The 23,743-nt window shown below is 44.0% G+C and overlaps 1 protein-coding gene across 2 annotated transcripts in view; it reads left to right on the top strand.

Annotated features, from left to right (window-relative positions):
* Cnst (consortin, connexin sorting protein) overlaps positions 1 to 23,743 on the top strand; it is an 83,725-nt gene that overhangs the window by 51,932 nt on the left and 8,050 nt on the right. For both annotated transcript variants that reach the window (XM_057770556.1, XM_057770555.1), the window contains exons 4-9: positions 5,812 to 5,842; positions 7,322 to 7,408; positions 7,855 to 7,969; positions 10,007 to 10,028; positions 10,216 to 10,312; positions 12,974 to 13,854. In XM_057770556.1, coding sequence (XP_057626539.1) covers positions 5,812 to 5,842; positions 7,322 to 7,408; positions 7,855 to 7,969; positions 10,007 to 10,028; positions 10,216 to 10,312; positions 12,974 to 13,854 — 1,233 coding nt within the window. The remainder of the gene's footprint in view (positions 1 to 5,811; positions 5,843 to 7,321; positions 7,409 to 7,854; positions 7,970 to 10,006; positions 10,029 to 10,215; positions 10,313 to 12,973; positions 13,855 to 23,743) is intronic.

Here is a 23,743-nt window from a genome sequence, read left to right as displayed (position 1 = left end):
TGTTTGATCCTCCTTACTGCCATTTGCTCTCATTGCGTTCCTCAACACTAGTACTAGAATTTGCTATCAGATGGGATGCATTCGTGTTTAAAATAACCTGAAGAAGTTTGGATATAGGCTGCATTTAAATACTGTTGTAGTAAAGCATCATTTTTAAAAGTTTTTTTGAAGTGTGTGGGTGGGTGGGTGGGGGTGAGGGCGCGCGCGCACACAAGCTCTTAGAGACCAGAAGAAAGTGTTGGATTCCCCTGAAGCTGGAGTTGCAGAACATTGTGATCATCATGCGTAGCAGTACTTGAAGCCACGCTTCACCTCAGAGCCTCTCTCAAGCCCCAAGCCTCATTTTTTCCTAAAGATGATTGGGTTCTGGGTTATATAGGAGACTCCTTGTTCCTGAGTGATGGAGGCACACATGTAGAGATATTTGAAACGAGCCCCGCAGCCCTGGAAGTAGTTTGCTGGAGAGAAAGTGGATGTGACATCGTGACAGTCATTGCCAGATCAGGGGTGAAAGTATGTGGTTATTGGTTTTCCTGTGATCTGAACTCCGCTGAAGAAGTTCAGTAAAATGTTGGGGAAAGAATATTTAAGATAAAAATGGAAATAGCAAGGCAGACATCTTTTTATGTAGTTTCTATCCTTAAGCCACGGTTGCATTAGAATTAAGAAGGTCCTTTTCTATGGCAGGTCACCTTGGGCAGGGGCAAATCAGGAGGGAAAGAAAAGCCCCATTTGAGTCTGAAAGACAATAATAATATTGACTGGACCTAAAGATTATCCACTTCTATTTCACTGAAAAACTCTGCCCCTTTCCCAGAAGCACACAGTGTCCTAGCCCTCTAATTGCCGTTCCTCCACGTCCCACAGTCTGCATGCTCGGAGGGAGCTCAGTGAGCAGAGAGGCTTTTGCTGAGCTGTGTGGCTTTGGCTTCTTTATCATGAGAAAGTTGGTGGGAGATGAACTGCGTTAATGAACATGAGCATGTGATGCAGTGTTTGGTAGGTGCACAGTAAAAGCCTACGGCTACTCTGCCACACAGCTGTGTCCTCACTGTCGCCAGTGCAGAGACTGCTTGTGAAGTCCCTGCCGAGTAGCTGGCTGCAAAGGATGCTCGTGCATTAGAGCCACTAGAATCAGCTGAGGCCATCACCTCTGTGCAGAATGCAGAAGACCCTGTCACTTCCCAGGAGACACAGCTGGAGAGGGGTGGAAGTGGTTTCATTCGTTTTAGTAATTCCCAGTCCATCACCTTTTGCCTTTCGCCTACATTCATCAGTTGTAAACATTTTGACAAATGTTTGTAGTTTTCTCATTATGGTTTGTACATGTTCAAATACTTTTTCCATTTAAATATTTTGAATTAATTTTATTATGGCATATATGTGTATGAGGGGATATGAAGGGCATGCCACCATATATATATATGGAGGTCTGGGGACAACCCCATGGACAACCTCTCACCTGCATGGGTTCCAGGGATCAAACTCAGACTGTCAAGCTTACACAGCAGGCAGAGCCTGTTGACCTGCAGAGCCCTCCCACGGGCCTTCCTCTGTAATAGCAAGTGTTGGTCCCTTCATCAAATCCCATCTGAACTTTCTCACTGTGCAAACCTCCCTGCATTAACTCTAGTGTTGTTTAGATTTTCCCCTTCTACCTGGAAGTTACCGTGATTTAGATAAAGCACAGCTTAGACCCTGTCACTTCACTGTCCAGGGCCTCCCAGTGACATCTCTTCTCATTCATATAAAAGTCAAGCAAAACCCTCACCATGACTTTCTGTGATCTGTGCCTGTTACCTCTCTACCCTTGATTCCTACAGACTGTCTCAGTGTCTTCTGGGAGCTCTGGCCTCCTAATAGCTCTCAGACTGAGAATATTCCTGCTTCAGGACCTGACATCTGATATCTCTACCTGTAGGTTGAGAACTGCTGGTCTAGGTGAAGGGAAATTTGAAGGTGACAGCTGCATCCCAGGAGGACAATTGATACTGCTCCCAACAGATCAGATCTTGGAACAGACTCTCCGGTCATTGCTTTGTTTCTGCTGAACCTGAATGTATCAAAAGGCGATCTAGACCTTTTATACTCTTGGAGTATTTAAAGTTATTTAAGTTTAACAGCTACTTTATTGTTCTGTATACTGGCAGGTCCCTAGAAAATTGAGATAGGGATCTACAAATGAAATCCTTTCTATATTTTTTTACTAGAAACTTAGAGGACTTTGTAGACACTGTTCTGAAAGTGTAAAGCGGTCTGTCTCGATGGCTCAGCACACAAGGTGCTTGTCAGCAAACCTGAGCCAGGTCCCAGAACTCTGATGGTGGAAGAGAGAAACCAGCTCCTGAGAACCGTCCTGTGATCTCCACACATGTACACATACAGAATAACTAATGTAAAAGCAATGTAGTGTAATGTAAAACAATACTTATGTGGAATATTTTACATATCACAAGTTATGCCAAACTTTATCAATAGTTTAGTGCTTACTGGTCTTAGTTATAAATACCTTATCATAAAGGTCCTAAAAAAATCTCTTAGGTTTTTTTCAGATATAAAAATATAATTTCTATGTGGACACATATAAATGTGCAATGGATCTGCTTCTTAAAATTCTGCTTCTCAACCAAAATCCATATACAATATAAACAGCCGTGAGAACTCCTAAAAAGTAGTTGTCCTTGTGGCATTGCAGGGCCCAGAGCTGAGATAACCACCACAGAGTACAGTTATCTTTTATTACTTATTTTCCCGTGCTGTGTGTTGACGCAGGGCCTTGAACTGTGCCAGGCGAGGGCTCTCCCACAAGCTCCCTTCCTGGCCCGTACAGTTGCTTGAACACAGAGCATGCATTACTTCTTTAAGACGTTCTTGCTGCATTTCTCTACGGCGTCAGCACTGCTGTCACCCCGTTTCTCAGAGCCCTGCGAGGTAGTTTTGAAATCCGCAGCAGAGGTTGCTGTTTATTAGAGGAAAGGCAAATTTGGACTTTATATAACACAATTACTAAAGTGCCAGCACCAAACGAAACCATTTAAAATGCTTATTCAGCGGGAAGACAAGGAACTGATGCCTTTCACTCTTCATAGCCCGGGGACGGCTTAACGTAGAGCACAGCGCTCCACCTCGGGAAGAGGGCATCAGGACACTCCATTCCCCCGCAGAGAGCAGAGGCCATCGTGCCCCAGAACTGTCCTGCTTTCTGAAGTTGGATGTATGGAATTAAATGTTGCTTCTAAAGTTTAAAATGACATTTTACTCACTTTTGTACATTCTTGAGTCTGAGATAAAGACACTTGCTAGATGATAGACTGTTGGATTCGGGAACAGTTAGTGGAAAATTGATGCCACAGCACATGGATGATTGCAAGACCAGGCCAGATGTAGGAAGGTAACAAGTGTGAGACTGAGGATCAAAAATATAGTGGAGACATTTTAGGAGTTCAGAGATTTTTAATCAAATAAATTCTTAACTAATTAATTAATTTAATTAATTGTGTTTGTTTGTGACAGGGCTTTCTGTCCAGGCTGGTCCTAAACTCATGGGATTAAGCTGTTGTTTTGCCTTATCCTCAGTATCTGAGGTTAAGGTGCATGCCTGGTTCAGTTTTGTTTTGTTTTGTTTTGTTTTGAAGATCCTTTAGAAGGAAACTAGTATATGAGAAACCTTTTCTGGCATCAGTTCCCGGGATTAATGTCTCTAGTGTTTGGTGTAAGGGTGGCATTGCACATGTCCAACTGTTGACATTTCATTTGCCCTCGTTCTCTCTCCCTTTTGTTGTGCTGGGAATTGAACCCAGGCAAGCACACTGTCACTGAGCTACATCCCCAAGCTATATTTATGGTGCTAGGAACTAGATTCAGAGCCTGGAGCATGCTGGGCAAGCACTATCACCGAGTTAGCTTGGCCTTTTCAAAAACAGCAATACAGCAGTGGGTCTGTGATTAGGACTCAGGAAGTAGAAGCCAAAGGATCAGCAGTTCAGCGTCATCCTTGGCTACATAATGAATTCCAGGCTAGCCTGTGCTACAAAAGATCTTGTCTCAAAAAATAAACAGGACTGAAGTGATGGTTCAGATGGGAAAGCGGCTGCTGTGTAAGCCTGTAGATGTGTAAAATCACAAGGCCAGAGCTAACCCCAGAGCTAACCAACCCCACAGCTGACCCCACAGCTGACCCCACAGCTAACCCCAGAGCTAACTGGCCACTCCCTCTAGCCAATTGGTGAGCCCCAAGTCCAGTGAGGCACCTTGAGTCAAAAAATAGTAAGGGGTCTGGCCGTGCATGGTCGTGCATGCCTTTAATCCCAGCACTCGGGAAGCAGAGACAGGTGGCTCTCTGTGAGGTTGAGGCTAACCTGGGCTACATAGTGAGACCCACTCTCATAAATAATACCAATAATAAATGTGGAGAGTAATTGCAGAAGGCAGCTGCCTTAGTCAGGGTTTCTACTGCTGTGAAGAGACACCATGACTACAGCAACTCTTATGAAGGAAAACATTTCACTGGAGTGGCTCACTCAACAGTTCAGTGGTTTAGTTCATTGTCATCATGGCAGGACACGGCAGCGTGCAGGCAGAGATGGTGCTGGAGAAAGAGCTGAGAGTTCTTACATCTTGACCTGCAGGAAACAGGAAGTGGTCTCAGACACTGGACATGACTTGAGCATATATGAAACCTCAAAGCCCACCTCCACAATGACAGACTTCTTCCAACAAAGCCACACCTACTCCAACATAGCCACACCTCCTAATACTGCCACTCTCTATGAACTTATGGGAGCCAAATACATTCAAACCACCACAGTGCCCATGTCAAACTCTAGTGCATGCACCTGTGCGCACACACACAGGCATGCTCACCGAAAGAAATGATTAACAAATAAAAACATCACAACACATGTGCCTGTCGCAGCAGTAGTGCTACTTACAACCCCACCACTTGAGAGGCAGGAGCAAGAGGATCAGGAGCTATGGTCCTCCTCAGCTGCATGTGGCGTTCAAGACCAGCCTGGGCTGTACGTACAGACACCAAAGACAGTGTCCCATGAGGTTCTGAGCTGGTAGTTTTTAAACTAGAAGTGAAATGAATGGTGGAAGGGCTTGTGTGTAATCTTATTTGTGTGTGCGTGTCTGTGTGTGTTCATGTAGAGGTCAGAGGACAGTTTAGGGCAGTTGTTCTCTCCTTCCCCTGTGTGGATCGCATGGATTGAACTCAGGTTGTCAGCCTTGGTGCACATCTTTCCCTACTGAGCCATCCCATCTCACTGACCCCGTTTCTAACTTTTAATTTATAATAAACAATAATCGCCAGGCGGTGGTGGCGCATGTCTCTAATCCCAGTACTCAGGAGGCTGAGGCAGGTGGATCTCTAGGAGATCGAGGCCAGCCTGGTTCTCCAGAGTGAGTTCCAGGACAGGCTTTGATGCTACACAGAGAAACCCTGTCTCAAAAAGCCAAAATAAATAAACAAACAAGCAGAATAATCTTTTTAACCTTTTCACCCCTGTTGTACCTTTGTAAATCTTTAGCTTCCCGCTCATCCTTAAGAATTAAACTTGAGGGACTAGGTGATGCTTGTTACGACTGGAGCTAGACTAGCCGGACTTGGTGGCACGGACTGAGGAATGCCTGTGCACAAACTGCCGACGGAGACCTAAGGATTGTGTCCTGCGCCTACAGAGTCCTCTCAACTTTGAATGTGACGAAAGTGTTTTCGTTAGTAATCTATCAAAGCAACCTTTCAAAATCTTGCTGGCTCCCAAGTTTGTCCTTTCACTCAAATATTAATTTCTTCTTTTGTCTTTATAGGTAGCTGAGACCTATTTCCAGGAAGAGGACTGTATCCTTTCTTAACTACAGACAGAAATTTATAGAATGCTGAGAAACCCATCTTTATATTTTATTTTTTTTAAGCTGAAAGTCTATGCAACAAAATGTGGAGACCATATGATTTTGGTGGGTTTTGGCAGTTGCGTGTGCCCATGTAACCGCCTCAAAGAGCAAAGTGTAGGAAATAGGTCACTCCAGAAAATCCCCTAAAGCCTCCTAAATTTGGCTTTCATCAAGGAGGCCTAATTTTACCAACATTAAACATTATGTTCAAGAGAATGGGGAAAACACACACACTGCTGAAGGCGAAACGTTTAAAAGTCTTTAGATTCCCTCGCTCAAGCACGCAAGTCAAACCTGCGCATAATGGAGCATCCTGGGACAGCAGCTCCTCTTGACTGCTCGGGGCGGCAGTGGTGCCGATCTGCGTAGCAGCAGCTCTCAGAGAAAGGTGTCATTCGGTGGCTTTGTTGTTTGGAGAGCATCATGTCAAGATGCTTTTGCATCATTGGGCAATTTAAATTTATCCTTTAATGGTTCCTACCTGACAGAAATGTTTCATGACACATGGCTGTGTGTAGCTGCCAAGGGAAGATTAGGTCTTCACTAGCAACCAACAAATACTGTTTTGAAGTAGATCCCACAGAAGCTTTTGAATAGGAAGCATTCAGTCCTAGGCAGCAGGAGCAGAGGAGTGGTTCTGCTTCTCCTGGCCCCAAGGATCATTAAGGTGACGAGAGGAAGAGCTGAACTCTCGGTGTTTATGGGAAGGACACAAAGCTAAAGCTTCCGATCATCTTTTCCTTTTTTCTGGGTCAACATTTAGAACACCGCCCAGAGGAAGCTGGGCATTTGGACAGTGTTTTTCCAACCTCCTAAGATGCAAGTTTGTGTGGCACAGATGGGAGGCCAAAATGTCATAAGAAGATCAACAACAAAAAAAAAAAAAAAAAAAAGGAATTATGTTATAATTAGGAAAGTCACTGGGGTAAATTAATTTTTCGTGAAAGACCCATGCCATGTTTCCATTATTTAGCATTTGATACTTTTTGGCTCAGTGGAGAAAAATGTCCAATGAAAAGTAAGTAAAGAATCATGAAACCAGAGAGAAACCCTGACCTGAAGGATCTCCTAGTCAGGGAGTCATTTAAGGAGAGAAATGAAGGAAGCACACAGACTCCGGGATCCCCTGTGGTCCTCTATCCAGTTAGATGGCTTTGGTGATGCTGCCAGTGCCTTGCCAGGCAGGCAGTCCTTGAGTGAAACCTTTCGAGTCTGCTGCTTGTGGAGCCTAAATACCTCTGCATCGTGTGTTACCATCAAATGTACTCACCCAAAGCCAGGAACCCTCCCGTCAGGTGTGCCTAAGTTTAGAAACATTTCGAGCCTTCTCGTTATTTTTGTCAGAGGAGCACATTTCTTGGCTTCTCTAGGACATTCCTTTGCAGATATAGTCTCGATTTCTATTTTCCTCAGTTTTTCTATTCAGACGAGAAAGCAATGAAATTCATTCAGCTTGAACGACTGTACCATGAGCAGCTGCTCGCAAATCTTTCTGCCATTCAGGAACAGTGGGGTGAGTACAGACTGACCTGGAACTCGGAACTCAAAGCAATCTAACAACCCGCTATCTAGAAAGTGAGCGTAGTGTCCTGGTTTCGCATGTTTAAAGAAGTTACACAGTCAAGTTTCTGTTGCAAAGCACAGGCCGGGGATGCACTTCACGTCTGAGAGCTCGCCTAGCGGGTACAAGGCCGGGGGTTTCCCCAGCAGCATGAGAGGGAAGGCAGACGGTGTTTTCTCCATGCCTTGCTCTTCATAGCTCTGTTCTCATTTTTCTGCGTGCGCTCCTGGCTAGTTTTGTTTGTAGAATGTTTACATGTACTGTGAAGGACTCATTTAGCTCTTTCTAACTTTGTTAACCTTGAGGTTGCTTGGGAAGGTAGCAGCACATTAATTATTATAGTGAAGCCTAAATACATTTTTGTAAGAGCCAGTGATTAACAAGTATTTTAAATTTAGAAACAAAATGGAGAGCTGTCCAGCCACGTGCAGTGACGCCTCTGAGGAATTCAGAAAAGGAATTCAATGGTGAAGATTTTGAACAGCTTGCTAAAATTTGCACAACACATCAAGAGTAAGTATGTCATAATTTAAAGTAAGTTGGAGACTATTGAATATATGCATTATCTTAAGTATTGAAATGTATGATCCATTTCTTTGTTTGAACTGAACTGAGTATAATGAAATTTTAAGGATTCTTTCTGGGCTCTTTTCTTTCTCACCGACCTCACTGGGTTTCCATGGGCTCAGACACATTGTTACTTTTGATACTGTTTAATTAGGAGATCAGCAAGCCAAATTATCTAAGTTGCGCATTAGGACTTTTGTTCTGTTTGTTTTTTAATCATTATTTATTACTTTAATTGTTGCTATTTTGGCTGTTTTCCAGTGTCCGTTTGTGATAAGAAGAGCTGTACCCTTCCCAAGAGCAGTCTAAAAAGCTCAGTATTTCATATTTAACCTAACTGAAGGAAAACTTCATTACCCGGGTACTTTCCAATTTCTTGACTTGTGTCAAGGAGATAGGTTTTCAAAACTAAATTATCCTAATAATAAAGCTTGTTATTTTTTGTTCTGCTTATCTTTGCTGTGAATTGCTCATTGGGTCACTCAGAGCTCTGAAGGGGAAGGGAGCATGGTGTTTAAATAGCACCCATTTCCGGACTTGGATCCCGAGTCCACTGTACAAAGGATAAAGGGCAGTCTGTTTTGCAGGTAACTTAGTCTCCTCTTCAGAATAATGGGCAGTAAACTAAAGCTCCGTGTGTTGATAATAAAACAGTCCTGAGTAATTGCTGCTTAGTCATGCAGAAGAGAGGGCATTTCCTTGGGGATCTGGATGCCCTGGAGACCAACCTTGGAAGAGCAATAGAGGTTCCAATGGAAGTGTCCGGTCCACTCTCTGAAGATGGTTTCCCTGTGCTAGGCAATTTGAACCTTTGCAAACAACCTATTCAGGGATTCTGAATTGTAACTCATTTTCTTAGGAAGTTCCTATGTTAGCTTTCTACTTTATATTTTCATCTTTATAACCCATTTAAAAGATTAGAAGCCTTTAAAGATAACTTATTTACTTTCAATATACTCAATGCAGCCGGGCGGTGGTGGCGCACGTCTTTAATCCCAGCACTTGGGAGGCAGAGGCAGGCGGATCTCTGTGAGTTCGAGACCAGCCTGGTCTACAAGAGCTAGTTCCAGGACAGGCTCCAAAACCACAGAGAAACCCTGTCTCGAAAAACCAAAAGAAAAAAAAAAAATATACTCAATGCAGACACCACCCACTGCCCTCCTGAAGGAACTCATGGTTTGTTAGTGTGTCCTAACTGTTTGAAGTATTTACTTGAACATGCTATGTGCATGGTATCTTTAGATCTTTGTACCCCAAATTATGCCTCATATTTATAGTTCAATGTATAAGCCTGGTAAATTTTTCCCTACCATCGTCTATCCAAAACACGAACCTCTCAGAAGGCCCCTTCATTGAGTTACCATGTCAACCTTTCCCGCTGCCCTCTCCTGTGATCACAACTGAGTTCTGTAACTGTGGCTTTACATGCTATATGATTTCATACAAACGTGCAGAATACAGTTATTGTTATAGATCCTTCAGTCCATCATTGTCTCTGTGTTATATTTTATCACATACAGTATCAGTTTATTGTTATACCAATTTATCGTATGACCGTGTGGCAGCTTACAGGCCCATTTCACATACTTGCAGATATTTGAGCCGTTTCTTGATTCTAAGTATTATGATAATAATATAGCCAGGATTTATTTTATCCATGTCTTTATTGGCATACTGTTAGAAAAAATCCTAACACTTGAAAGTTGTTTGTCCTCAAGTAATTCCAACACAATTATGTTCTGCCATAATCTGTTTTAAACTGAAATTGTAAAACATTTATGAAGCACGTGTAACTTGTTGGGGTCTTTCAGCACTGATCGGCTGTCCTGTGAGCCACGGGAGCCGGTGGCACTGTTTGCACCCTGGGAATGTTCCGCGCTAATATTAGAATGCAGAGAGGCTCTATTTTTTATGTCCATTTCTGTGACATTTGTTTGGAAGCATGCTGTACTTTTAAAACTATGTTTTTCTTCTTTTCCACAGCCCTCTCTTGTCCAAGCATAAGGTAAGAGGTGTTCTTCTGGCCATCTTCGGAGGCGGGGGCATGTCAGTATCTTACATCTGGGGCCGGGCCATCCTAGAAAAACCTTTCCTCAGTACACTTGCAGTTTTCTGTTTTAATGCAACAGTTTTTCAAAAAAAAAAAAAAAAAAAAGCTGTGATTATGTTTTTCCTTTTTAAAACCGTTTTAGATAACACCTGTGGAAAAGTCACTGGGGAGAAAATGCCTTACCCGGCCAGCAGTGTCTGAAGAGCCAAAGGGAAGAGGAGCAGCAGCCAAAGAACCAGGTCCGTTGCAGATTATACTGGAGAGAAACAGACAAGAGTCCGCTTACCTGCAGCATTTTAAAGTATTAGATCTGAATTGTTGTGGTGAGAGGTTTTTTTTGTATTTAGATTTTTGTATATATACTTATAAAAAGTATAAACCCCACATTTTATATGTATTTCCATTTTTAGATAACTGGAAGTAATAGAATATAAAATCTTTTAAAAAGCAAAATAATTTCTATGTTGTCAGTAAGGAAAACAGAATATAAAAAGATTATACAAAAATAGTTATGGCTTACAAAAATACAAAAATGAAATGGCTTTGGTATATTTAGATATTCTTTCTTGCTAAAGGAAAAAAGCAACCATTACTAAATGGACTAATCAGGTACCGACCTTTTCTATAAATGTAGATAATGAGAAGTTCTGTCTGGATAATTTATAGCACTAACATACACTGTATGTATGTGTGTGTTTGTGTGGTCTGTGTGTGCTATGTGTATACCGTGTGTGTGTTTCTTAATCATTAAGATGTGTTTTATATCAATTTGTGCCTCAGTACAAAAGACTTGGGAAACTTCTAAATGCATTTATGAAGTTTGAGGAATAACTAATGTTTTCAGGGTATTTTTTATTCTGATGGATGATTTTATTGTGATTTTATATTTTGAGCTTTATGATCCTGGGCCTGAGAGCCCTGATCTGAAAAGAGATGACAGAGTTTTGAGTGAGCGCCCTGATGATGTGGATGTGGCTGTTGGCATCCATCAGCGCTCTCCTCCGTGAAGCTCTTGTAAAGCCATTCTGAAATCTTTTCTCTCCTGACACAAAGTCGGCACATTGCTGTGTGTTAGTCCCACACACTCTGTTCTTTGTGTCTCTTTTCTGGTCATTTTTATATCAGAAACAGGGTAAAATAAGCTTTGTTACAACTTCATAGACATGGAATAGACATCTCCCCAGAACTGAGCGGTGCAGGAGTTCAGAGCCATCCTCCTTGGTTACCCGGTGAGTTCCAGCCTGGCCTGGGCTGTGTAAGGACCCTGTTACACCCAGCTTAGGGCTGGCTTGTGTGGTACAGATGGGGAAACTGAGGCACCCCGTTTACAGCCATTTGTTTGGGGCCCTGATTCTTAGGTAGAGCCTGGATCTTCTGACTTCTAACTTAATACCACAAGCTTTGACTGTATAAACTGTAGGGATTATCACTGGCTTCAGCAACCCAAACATAAGCTAATATCCATCCTATGAAGTGTGGACCGAATCCTGGACAGGGAAGAGCACTGTCGGTGCTGTGGGCAACTTCCCCTTGCCTCTTACGTTATATTTTGTCATTGTTGTTCATCACCCCCTCACATATGTGATGATCCCCAACCTTGTGGCTCACCAGGACTTAGGGAATGTGCTCCCAGTCTCATTGAGTCTCTGAATCCTACAGATGTGTTTTGAAGGCTGTCTCTAAACCTTTGAGTACTGGGAATTTATGCTGAGCTTGACCCTTTACCCCGGCTGTGACCTTCCTTATTGTGACCCCAACCCCACACCAGCAGATAGGGTGATGTCAGGAAGCTCGGGCAAAGCACACAACCCCTGGGAACCAGCTGCCCACCTGCTTTGTTGCAGTCAAACCGTGAGAGTGGGAGAGAGCAGGGACATAGAACTCCCCAGAGGCCAGTTCTTCTCGGTCTTTGATAGTTTAGTGGGGGCAGGGAGAACCCAGAGCTCCCGGTGCCACTTCTGCCTTGAGAGCTGAGGGTGCCAGCCCAGGTCAGGCTTCCCTGGCATCTGAGAACAGTACTTAAAAAATGCCTGATCTGTAACGGGGACTCAACTTGGATTGTCAGTTGGTAATTGAAATCCCAATAAACTTAAAAAAAAATGCAATAAAATTACTAATTTATCTTGCACTTCTGACCCTTATTTGTGGGAATTATATGCCTTCCTGAAATATTTAACAAGGCGAGAAGGCTTCTCTGTTAACTAGTGGGCAATATCCCATTTACATAAAGGGTTTTAACTGTCTTAAGGTTTTTAAAAAAGTATTTTAAGTTGATTTTATTCTAGTAAAGAGCCACAGTAAGGCTGAAGTTCAAACTTGTTTCTACTTTGTGTCAGAATGTGTCCTTTTTATGTCCCCTTTGCGACCATGTCAAAGCATTTGTCTTTGAAAGCACGTTTTAAGGATACCTCTGTTCAGATTGCAAATTTGATCTGAGCAAACTCTTGTTCATCCTGATTAGATGTAGTTCTACTTACATATTATAACATTATTAAGGTGTCCTAAAAATATGTACTCGATATGCTATGCCTTAAGTAGAAGGAAAAAAAAAACCTTTCTAACTTCAGAATACAAAAAGACCAGTAAGTGTATTCATTTAAATGTAAAAGACCAAAAAAATCAGAATGTAAACATCTTCATTTGTAATTAAGACTGACTCATTCATTTATTTTAACATTCTTTTGAAGAATCTTTATTTTTTTTATTGCACTAATGCTATTTATTAAATACTGAGCATGATCCATGTTCTACCTAAGGCCATTGCAATGCAACAGGCAGCATTTCTGTCCGAGAGGGTGAGATAATTTTTTGTTACACATGTATTCATCTGTCCCTTCTCTACCTTGATGTGCAAAGCATTGTTTGGAATTCAAATGCAGCTCATTTTTCTTCATCTTCAGAAACTGAAGCCGGTCCTGCCATGGAACCTAGTGGAAGCCAGCATGAAGAGCATCCCCGGGAGAGCAGCCCCGGCTCTCATCAAATGGATTGGCAGGCAGCTTCCCCTGACCTTCCAGTAACTGCAGGGAAGGACCACACGGAGGGGGAGGAGGAGCCGCTCCGCAGCAACAATGCCTCCCTGGAGCTCCACACCCTGTCCCCAGAGACTGCCAGGAGCAGGTCAGGGCCAGATGCTGCTGAGAATGCCTCTGAGGATGACAGCGGCTTGCAGGCACCTCCCACGGAGGACCACCCTGACGTGGCCGAAGACCCTAAGGTGTCCCCTCCTAGTGAGTCAGTGACAGAGCCGCAGCTCTTCGCTAGCGGTGACGCTTTACCTCCTGTGTTGATTTCAGAGAGTGAATATTCACAGGCACACCGAAAAGAACTCTGCCTGCCAGTTCAGGGTGTATTTGAAGCACTGCCCAGGGAGCAGCTGCCGAGCGGTGAATTAGATGAATCCCGTCGCCCAGCCGTTGACGGGAAATCACCACAGAGTCAGACTGACTTGGAGCCTGGCTCTGAGAATGCACTTTGTGGCGACTGTGAAGCATCTGACGTAAGTGCACCGCGTCCAGAAGTGTGTATGACCCCAGAAGAAGGGCGGGATAAGGAAGACCAAGTCAGTAAGGAAACGGAAGACTATCTGCACAGCCTCCTGGAAGGATGCTTAAAAGACGCGGAAGAGTCCCTCTCCTATGAAGATACCCAGGACGACGACTCTGACCTCCTCCAAGACCTCTCTCCTGAAGAAGCATCCTACAGTCTCCAGGAGAGCCTGCCTCCTGATGAGAGCTCGCTCTCCCTTGATGATCTGGCCAAGAAGATAGAGATCGCAGAGGTAAGGCAGGAAGGAAGTAGCAGCTAGAGGAAGATGAATTCTCACATGTGCAAAATGTTGCTTTGTTTTTATGAATGTTTTTCCTGGTTTTAAGCTAGCAAAAGCATTAGTTGTTAAGTTATGCATGTTGAATCAGATGGCTTTCGGTCGCTGTGTTTACAGCTCAGGAACCGCGCCGCCTGCCTCTACACAGAGGCAGGGAAGAGCGCCATTCTTCAACTTTGTGGATTCAGTGTAGCATTCTCAGGGCTCAGATGAAGACAAGGCTGGTCACACTTGAGGAAATCTTTCTCCTCAGAGCCACAGGAAATGAAAGCTGGTGTGTGCTCACTGTTCCTTGGGTGTATTCGCATCCATCTTAGATGATTAGAAACCGGCTTCACAGAATAGAGCTGCAAAGCAATGGCACTGGAAGGTACTGGGTGGACTTGTAAGCTAGTAAATAGAAAAATTAAAGAAAGAGGACTGCCGTCCTTTGTTTAGTAAGAGAATTTTAAAAGTCCTGGGAAGAAAAGATTAACACAAAAGGTAAGTCTCGGGAGACAAAGATAAAAAAAGCTACAGCAGGTGTCCTGCCCTAGGGGAGGGAGATGGGTGGGAAGAGCAGACTCATGGTGGGCGGATCCAGGGCGGGGCCTCAGGCTCATCAGCCCCCTGGGCCTTTACTCTGGTTCTCTGAAGCTTCTTCTGCTGGGAAAGTGAGGAGGCTTTTTCTGTTCTTTTTCTCCCTTGAAGTTGGCCCTTGTCCTCACTCACACCTGTAAACCCTGCCTTGTGCGGACTGTGGCAGGAGCGGCACCATGAGTTTGAGGCCAGCCCTGGCTGCAGAGGAAGGCGCTGTCTCAACCCCTAACGTGCTCATGTATGCCCACTGTATTCTAACAGCATTGTCTTTGAAAAAAGTGACTTCAGGAAGAAAGTAGAAAAATAAAAGTAGATAACAAAATATATGTTAACTTAATTGAAGAATGGAACTCCATAACAAGCTTCCTGAGACCTTTGTTCTATTACTGTTTAGTTAATTTCTTATAATCTATGGTTTTCCTTTTTAGTTTTTTATAAAATTAGATTTTGCCGAGTGGTGGTGGTGCACGTCTTTAATCCCAGCACTCGGGAGGCAGAGGCAGGTGGATCTCTATGAGTTCGAGACCAGCCTGGTCTACAAGAGCTAGTTCCAGGACAGGCTCCAAAACCACAGAGAAACCCTGTCTCGAAAAACCAAAAAAAAAAAAAAAAAAAAGTGAGGCTTTAGGTTAAGTAAAACATACAGGTTGGACATAGGTTTCCTTATAAATGTAATTATTTCCACACAGAGACACATGTATGTTGTAGGAGACCACTTGTTTGTTCCGGCTGCTCAGCCCCACACAGAAACTGTATTAATTAAATCACTGCTTGGCCTATTAGCTCTAGTTTCTTATTGGCTAGCTCTTACATCTTAATTTAACCCATTTCTATTAGTCTGTGTATCACCATGTGGCTGTGGCTTACCAGCAAGGTTCTGCATCTCAGTTCCTGGCAGTGGCTATATGACATCTCACTGACTCCGCCTTCTTTCTACCAGAATTCAGTTTCATTACCCTGCCTAGTTCTACTCTTTTGCCCTATCACAGGCCAAGACAGTTTCTTTATTTGCCTGTGGCATTCACAGCATACAGAGGGGAATCCCACACCACATGCATTATTTGTCTCTGTTTTGAGACAGAGTCTCATGTAGTCCAGGCTGGCTTCCAACATTTGAGGTAGCCTTAAACTCTTGATTCTCTTGCTTCACTCTCTCTCAAGTGCTGGGATTACTGTAATTTAAAATTACCACACATTTTTGGTCTGTTTATCTGTTTGTGTTGGGGTCAGATCACAGAGTCTTGTATATGGTAGGCAACACTCTATTGCTGACAACACACACCCTGGCCCCTAATTTTTAGCAATTAAATTCTAAAACCTTAGGTTTTTGTTTTTTGTTTTTGGTTTTTTGTTTTTGGGTTTTTTTTTTTTTTTTTTTTTTTTTTTTTGGTTTTTCAAGACAGGGTTTCTCTGTGGTTTTGGAGCCTGTCCTGGAACTAGCTCTGTAGACCAGGCTGGTCTCGAACTCAGAGATCCGCCTGCCTCTGCCTCCCAAGTGCTGGGATTTAAAACCTTAGTTTTGACTTAAGTACAAAAGTAACTTTAGGACCTAGAGAGATGGCTCAGAGGTTAAGAGCTCTGGCTGCTCTTCTAGAGGTCCTGAGTTCAACTCCTAGCTACCACACGGTGGCTCGCAACCATCTGTAATGAGATCTGATGTCCTGTTGTGCAGACAAAATGCAGACAGAACACTGTATACACAATAAGTAGATTCAAATAAATAAGTAAAGTTAAAAAACAAAAGTAACTTTAAACTAGTTTTTGCTTTGTGCTTACAGCAAACTTCTACAGAGTCATCTGCCTGGCACTGTTGGGTGCTGTGAGTCTAAAGAGAATCTTGAGTTTGTAGGGGCCTCCTGCTGCTGCTGCTGCTGCTGCTGCTGCTGCTGACTAACCTGACTGTGTGGGGTTCCCTGCTCTGCCTTCACAGTTCTGTAACAGCTGCATTGGCTGGTCGTTTCCAGCTCTGGGAGCAGCTCGCCTGCCTGTCTCCATGTTGCTGCCTCTTCTCCTCCTGGCATCTGCCCTCTGTCCCCTGATGCTTGACGCTCTTAGCAACCTCATAGGCCCTGGTAGCCTCTCTTTCCAGCTGTTTTCTTTTTTGTCACTCTGCATTGCTCAGTTTGGGCTCCAGTGAACTTGGTTTTGTAACCAATCGGCAGCCACTTGTTACGTTGTTTTAGACTTAAGATTCATCCTATAAAATGAAATAATGTTCGCCTCAGAGAGAAGGAAAAATGTCTCCAGAATTTTGGTTTCTGAGCATAGATGCATGTGTAAATGAGGCTTTCTAGACTTGGTAACCCAGAAATAATTTTTCCAAATAATAGTTTAATATCTGAAGCATTGCTGTTTTTTTCTTATTAAAAATTACATGACCCATTGTCACCCAGTGGTGTCTCCACTGTTTTATGAAAAAAATTAGACACACATCTCTATTCCATAGACTGTTGGATTTTTATTTTCATTTTGATTGCTCCTCATTTATTTATTGTGTGTGAGTTTGGGTGTGCATGTGCCACAGGTCTGAGGACAACTTGTGGGAGCCTGTTCTCTCCTTCTATCCCATGGAACCTGGGGGTTGACTAGGCTATAAGGCTTGATAGCACGCACGTTTACCTACTGACCTAACTCTGGCCCAAAGTTTTGCTTTTCTGGGAGAGTCTCACTGTGTGACTTAAGCTGCTGTTCTTTAGCCTGCAATCCTCCTGCCCCTCCTAGTACTGACTTTATGAGTGGGTGATACCATGCCTGGTTGATTTTATAAGAGAAAAAGCTAGTACTTTCTAGTGTCAGACACAAGTTAGGGCCACTCATCTATTCCCACATGCAATAACTTTTATGATTGACATCCATTGAATTCCACAGTGATATAGATGTGATGATTGAAACCACAGGTGAAGCTGGGCGTGGTGGCGCACACCTTTAACCCCAGCACTCAGAAACAGGCTGTGAGTTTGAGGCCACCCGGGGCTGCATAGTGAGACCCTGCCTCAAAACTAACTAAAATAAATCTTTTGAATTAACCATTGGGACTAGAGAGATACCTTTGTTGTTGTTGTTGTTGTTGTTGTTGTTGTTGTTGTTGTCTGGTTTTTCAAGACAGGTACAGCTTTGGAGCCTGTCCTGGCACTCGCTTTGTAGACCAGGCTGGCCCTGAACTCTCAGAGATCTGCCTGCCTCTGCATCCCAAGTGCTAGGATTAAAGGCGTGCGCCACCACTGCAGGCACGTAGGGAGATATCTTAGTGGAGAAGACCTTTAGCCTGTGGGCCTGCAGCGCAGGGAGGCAGGAGGATTACTGGAACTTGCTAAAATTTGGCAAGACCCAAGTTCAAGCTGTCCTGATCTATCCTCTGCATGTGTGCCTGTGTGCACATATAGACACAGACACACACGCACACAATTTTAAAATTACAATTTTTAAAAAGGTTGACTGCTTTGGGAATCCTTTACAAATAAAGATGGGAGGCCCATGCTAAGCAGCAGTGTTGGGGGAGGGGGTTGTGGAAATGGCTGTTCTGTGTCTTAGGTAAAAAAGAGTCTTAGAAACAGTGGCCATGGCAGTTTTGCTCACTGAAAACACCAAGGGTGGGAATGGTTGACCCCTGATTTATCTAGCTCTCTAGTCCCTAGGGAAAACCCTGAGATTGCCCATTTTTTATTTGTGCCAGATGGTGTCAGTTTTTGCCTCTTGTTTTTAGACTGCTTTTTACATTTCTAGTTAGTTAATGCTTCTTGATTGACGTGTTTCTTTTACCAAGTTCCTTTCCTGTTTTAATTACATTCCAAATTTCCATATTTTACTGTTCTCCCTGGACATTTGCATTAGCTATTACTCCAGTGATCTCACCTTAGCACTGTGTAGACCTGAAGTCTCAAGCTGATACTCAAAAGGGCCAACCAGGTCATAAAAATGAATGAAACAACTTGACTGTAGGGCAGTTGAGATGTTCCTATACCTGTCAAAGTTTCCATCTTTTTATTTTTATTTTTATTTTTTTTATTTTTTTGGTTTTTCGAGACAGGGTTTCTCTGTGGTTTTGGAGCAAAACTCTCTGGTATGGCTGGAGAAATGGCTCAATGGTTAAGAGCCCTTGTTCTCCCAAGAACCCAGGTTTGATTTTTAGCACCTGCACAGAGGCTTGAAAACATGTGTAACTCTAGTTCCAGGGAATTCAACCCCCTCCTCTGAGTTCCTCAGATACGGGGTACACACAGCTGCATATACATGCAGGCAAAACACTCGAAAAATAAACTGAATGTAAATACAGTATCATAAAATGCAAAACCTCTAGTCGGCCTGGGCATAGTGCCATAAACCTTTAGTCCCAACTTGGAAGGTAGAGGCAGGCCGATCTCTGTGAGTTCAAGGACATTTAGAACTATTGTAGTGAAACCCTGCCTCGGAGGGAGGGAGGGAGGGAGGGAGGGAGGGAGGGAGGGAGGGAGGGAGGGAGGGAGGGAGGGAGGAGAAATGCAAGAAAACATTATGCTCTTAAGTCAAAGACAGAGCCCAGCTCTCTAACAGGGCCTGTTAACTTAAACTTCTGCCCTAAAATCTTTGTGCCACCAGCCTCTTCCCAGGACTCCCTATAACTTCATGGGAAAGGCTGTGCTATGCAGCCTGAAATTCAGAATTCTTGGTGGTCTGGCCCATCTGCTTTTCTGCATACATCTTCCTACCTGCTGTCCTGTGTTTTCAGCTGCAACCAGACTGTGCCCTTGCCACCTCCAGACATGCTTTGCACTTCCTGACCTCTGCTCCTTGCTGTCTGTGCTAAGTCTGTGTTGCTTTGCAGTGATGAGCCTTCTTCTTCTTCCCAAGCATCAACATCTAGATCACGCTCTTCAGTATGTAAAGTGCCCAGCACAGTGCCCAACTCTGAGACGTTGCTGTTCCCTTGGAACGACTTCTCTGAACTTCTGATGATGGCGGGGTGGGGCAGCATTCCTCCTAAGGCCTTGTCCACAGTGATCTTCCCTAGTTACCATAGGACACAGGCATACTTTCCTCCGTACCAAACTACCAGGCCCTGAAAGATAAGGCTCCTGTTGGCAACGTCTCTGTATCTGTGTCTAGCCTCTAACCCTATGCTGGGCGTATTCATTTTCTCTCCAGCATGCTTCTTAGGCACCTCCTACTTGGTAGAGACCAGGGGACAGCAGTAAACAGAAATCAAGTCCCTGTCTTCGTGAAGCTTGCTTTCTAGATATAGAGATTATTGTAGCCAAATTCACATAAGAATAAACAGTGTAGTTTCAAGTATTAGTAAAGGGGCCAGCGAGATGCTCAGCTGGTGAAGGCATCTGCCGCCAACCCTGATCACTCGATCTGGCCAACCCACTTATTCCCTCAAGCTGTCCTTCGACCTTCAATGTGTGCTGTGACTTGCATATGCCACAGAGAGAGAGAGAGAGAGAGAGAGGGAGGGAGGGAGGGAGGGAGGGAGGGAGGGGGAGAGAGGGAGAAAGTAAATAATGTAAAATGCAATGTTAAAATCTGTGAAATCCTCCCAGCAGAGTGGGGGGCTGTGAATACTGAAAGCGGCAGCTCTTCAGTCTTCTGGAGATGCGAAAGGAGGATGCTGCCCAGCACACTCACATTCCCTTTCCCATCTTGTGCTTACTAAATCATCTGTTCTGCAAGCAGGGGCGAGTTACGAGAGCAAGTGCGTGCAGCACCACCTGACCTAGGCGTTTAGATGCATCAGAAAGTTCCTGGTTTTGCTTTTAACAATATGCTTTTTCCTTCTTAAGCGCTTAGAAATTCAGCATGGTGTGCGTCCCCTGCGATCTGTTTTCCCACTTGGCACATCCTGTCGCAGTGTTCCCAGATTTAGTCTTGCAAGGCCTGAGGAAGCCACGGGCTCTTCTGTGAAATCTGTGAAATGACTTTCCTACGTCAACTGTCATCACCGAGTTCAGCAATGACCTGTTCTGTCAATTAGCTGTGACAGCAGCAGTGACATTGATCTGCTGCTCCCATGACAAGAATAGGCATTAGTTTAAGCATCTCTTGACGGGGGAATATAAAAGAATTTCAGGTAGAAAATATAAACAACTTCTGGGAAGCCAAAGCCTTGTAAATCTTATTTGAAAACTTCATTTATTTCACTCTAATGGTAACAAATACATACAAAATAAAATCCTGATAGTACAGATCAGGTCTCCGTATTTAGCCCTGAGTGTGTTCTCGACTCTGCCTGTGGTCACACTCCGGGGCTCTTTACACTTGGCTGTTCCTCTGATGACGTCTGGAACTCTCGTGAGGACGGAACAGGGCTTAGTGTGGAGTTGTCTGTTAAAGCACACGTTCACCCATAGTGAAATTGCTAGCATTTAAGATACCCACAATAAAGCCGGACAGTGGTGGCGCACACCTTTAACCTCAGCACTCAGGAGGCAGAGGCAGGTGGATCTCTGTAAGTTCAAGGCCAGCCTGGTCTACATAGTGAGTTCCAGGCCAGCCAGAGCTGTTACACAAAGAAACCCTGTCTTAAAAAACAAAAACAAACAAACAAAAGTTACACACAATATACGAATGTGGCTTGTGGGTGTTCATTGTCAAGTGAGTTGGAAGTCAAGCATGTGTTCTTGTTTAAAACTAACAAGGCTTGAGGCTCGAGGTGAAAATAGTCTAATTTTGGCCCATTTCCTCCATAATCTGGTGAGGAGGGACTGCAGCGTGCTCGCCCTCTTCTGTTAGGGACTGCAGTTCCGGGGGTCACAGAGTTACCTTGTTTTGTACCCTCTGATCTGCTGTTTAAAGTGACTGTTGATTGCTGGGCAGGGTGAGCCGTTTATGTGTGGATGCGCAGGACTGGGCCAGATGGATGTTTTCCAGCCCTGCATCTATCCGAGCGCCACCAGTTACAGGAATTATGCACAGACGTTCCAAGTGGACGGGCTGGGTAGATATTGTTTGGGTACCAAAACAATTTGCTAATTGAAACAGGGAATTTAATTTGCTCTTACTGAGGAAGCTCTCTTGGAGATTTAAATTTTCTTTATATTTTTCTAGCTTAGAGAAGGTCCTGGTCCTGATCCCAGTACCATGAAGGAAGGAGTGAGGACAGACTGAAATTCTTCATTTTTTTTTTTTTTTGAGACAGTGTCACTATGTAGCCCTGGCCATCCTTGAAGGAAGACAGCCCCCACCCCTACTCTCACCCCCCCCCCACACACAGCTGTAGTAACTACCTCCCAGACTTGGATTAGGCACAGACCACACCCAAACACCTGTTTTCACGGTGAAATGATTTATTAAACAGGGAAGAGAAGTCAAAGTGGCTGCTTTCTGACTCTGGCAGAAAAACAGTGGCAAATGACCTTGCAGGTGTCATTTTTTTTTTAATTTATTTATTTATTTATTTATTATGTATACAATATTCTGTCTGTGTGTATACCTGCTGGCCAGAAGAGGGCACCAGACCCCATTACAGATGGTTGTGAGCCACCATGCGGTTGCTGGGAATGGAACTCAGGACCTTTGGTAGAGCAGGCAATGCTCTTAACCTCTGAGCCATCTCTCCAGCCCCTGCAGGTGTCATTTTTAAGAGATGAAAAAAGAGAGGTCTGTGTTAGAATGGGCTAGGATGTGGTGGTAAAGAAGACAGAGGATGAGTGAGAGGGGGAGGGGACAAGAAAAGGGGGGCAGGGGTATTTGTCCTGTAAGGACAAGGAGCTGCCTCTGGATAGAGAGGAGACACGCATAGGAAAATGGCCGTTTATAAAAGTAGAAAGGGAAACCCTATGTTAGGGTGAGGCGTTTAAGTTTAATTGGCCATGTTAATTAGGGTAGCCAAAGGGGGCTTTTGATTGCTTGACTTTAATACTTTGATAGCTGGACCCTGGTAGTCAGTCTCAGGAGGAGGAAGTGGTCAAATAAGGGAATAGACCTTGGTGTCTAGCTTCAGGTATCTAATCTAATGGTTTGTAGCAAGACAGAGGGAATGGGGCAGAAGGACAAGGCCTGCCAGAGCCATGCTCACAAGGCCCACGCTGCCTAGAGTCCCTTGAGTCCTGGGACTAACTATGTAGACCAGCTGGCCCTGAACTCACAGAGATGTCTTGCCTCTACCCGCCAAGGGTGCTGGGATTAAAGGTGTGCTCCACACTTAGCCCTCTTTACATAGCAACAACAACAGTCATGGAGTAGTTTCCAGGAGACGTATCGTCGTGAGCTGTATATAGAGACTCTGTATAGACACATTTGGCGTCATTAGGTGACACCATGCCGAAGGATTACTTACCCATCAGTCATGGAATTAAGGCAAAATCTACCCAGCAAATTCAAATTAAGGCAAGTTCTTTCTTAGGCTCTTGGTGTTTGACTGCCATGCTATGATAATAGAAATTCTGAACGAGGGGTAGGAGATCCATGAGGCAGGAATTCCGAGGTGGTGTAGGTCTGATTCTGGCTGCCATGCTGTAGGAAGTAGGAATTCTGTTTCAAGCAAGTCCAAACTCTTTGTTCCAAACTATTGCAGGAAAAACAACCCCACATCCACACAGATGACACATTCTAACCTAAGTGTTATACCTCCTGCATCCAGGATTTGCCCTCCTAGCAGCATCTCCTGTGCTTACACCCAATGTGCTTTGTTCCCCGTGTGTGTATAGGAACCAGAAAATATGCCCAAAAGACAGAAAGGGTGGTGGCGCAGGCCCTTAATCCCAGCACTCAGGAGGCAAGAGGCAGGTGATTCTCTATGAGTTCGAGGCCAGCCTGTAAGCAGAGACTGAGCATTCATTTCCCAGCCACCCTGACCCAAATAGTCACACAAAACTATATTAATTACAACACTGTTCAGCCAATAACTTAGGTGTATTTCTAGCTAGCTTTTAATCTTAAATTAGCCCATTTCTATTAATCTGTGTATCACCATGAGGGCTGTGGCTTACCAGTAATTTCTAGCATCTTTCTCCTTTGGCAGCTACATGGCATCTCTTTGACTGTGCCTACTCTCTATATATCTTTGTTAAGATTTCCCGCCTGGCTTTATTCTGCTAAGCCATTGGTCGAAACAGCTTTATTCATAATCCAATAAAAGCAATACCACATATACAGAAGGACATCCCACACCAGAAACCCTGTCTCAAATAAAAAAGATTGAGAGGAAGGAAGGAAGGAAGGAAGGAAGGAAGGAAGGAAGGAAGGAAGGAAGGAAGGAAGGAAGGAAGGAAGGAAAACCTAGACAAGATACCCGAAAAGACCCTGAGAGAAGAACATCCTCCTTCACTTTGGAACAGCGGAACCAGAA

Source organism: Chionomys nivalis, chromosome 5 (genome assembly GCF_950005125.1).
Source record: "Chionomys nivalis chromosome 5, mChiNiv1.1, whole genome shotgun sequence".
Taxonomy (NCBI): domain Eukaryota; kingdom Metazoa; phylum Chordata; class Mammalia; order Rodentia; family Cricetidae; genus Chionomys; species Chionomys nivalis.
Note: the sequence above shows the minus strand (reverse complement) of the source record. Positions and strands in the feature narration are given on the sequence as shown.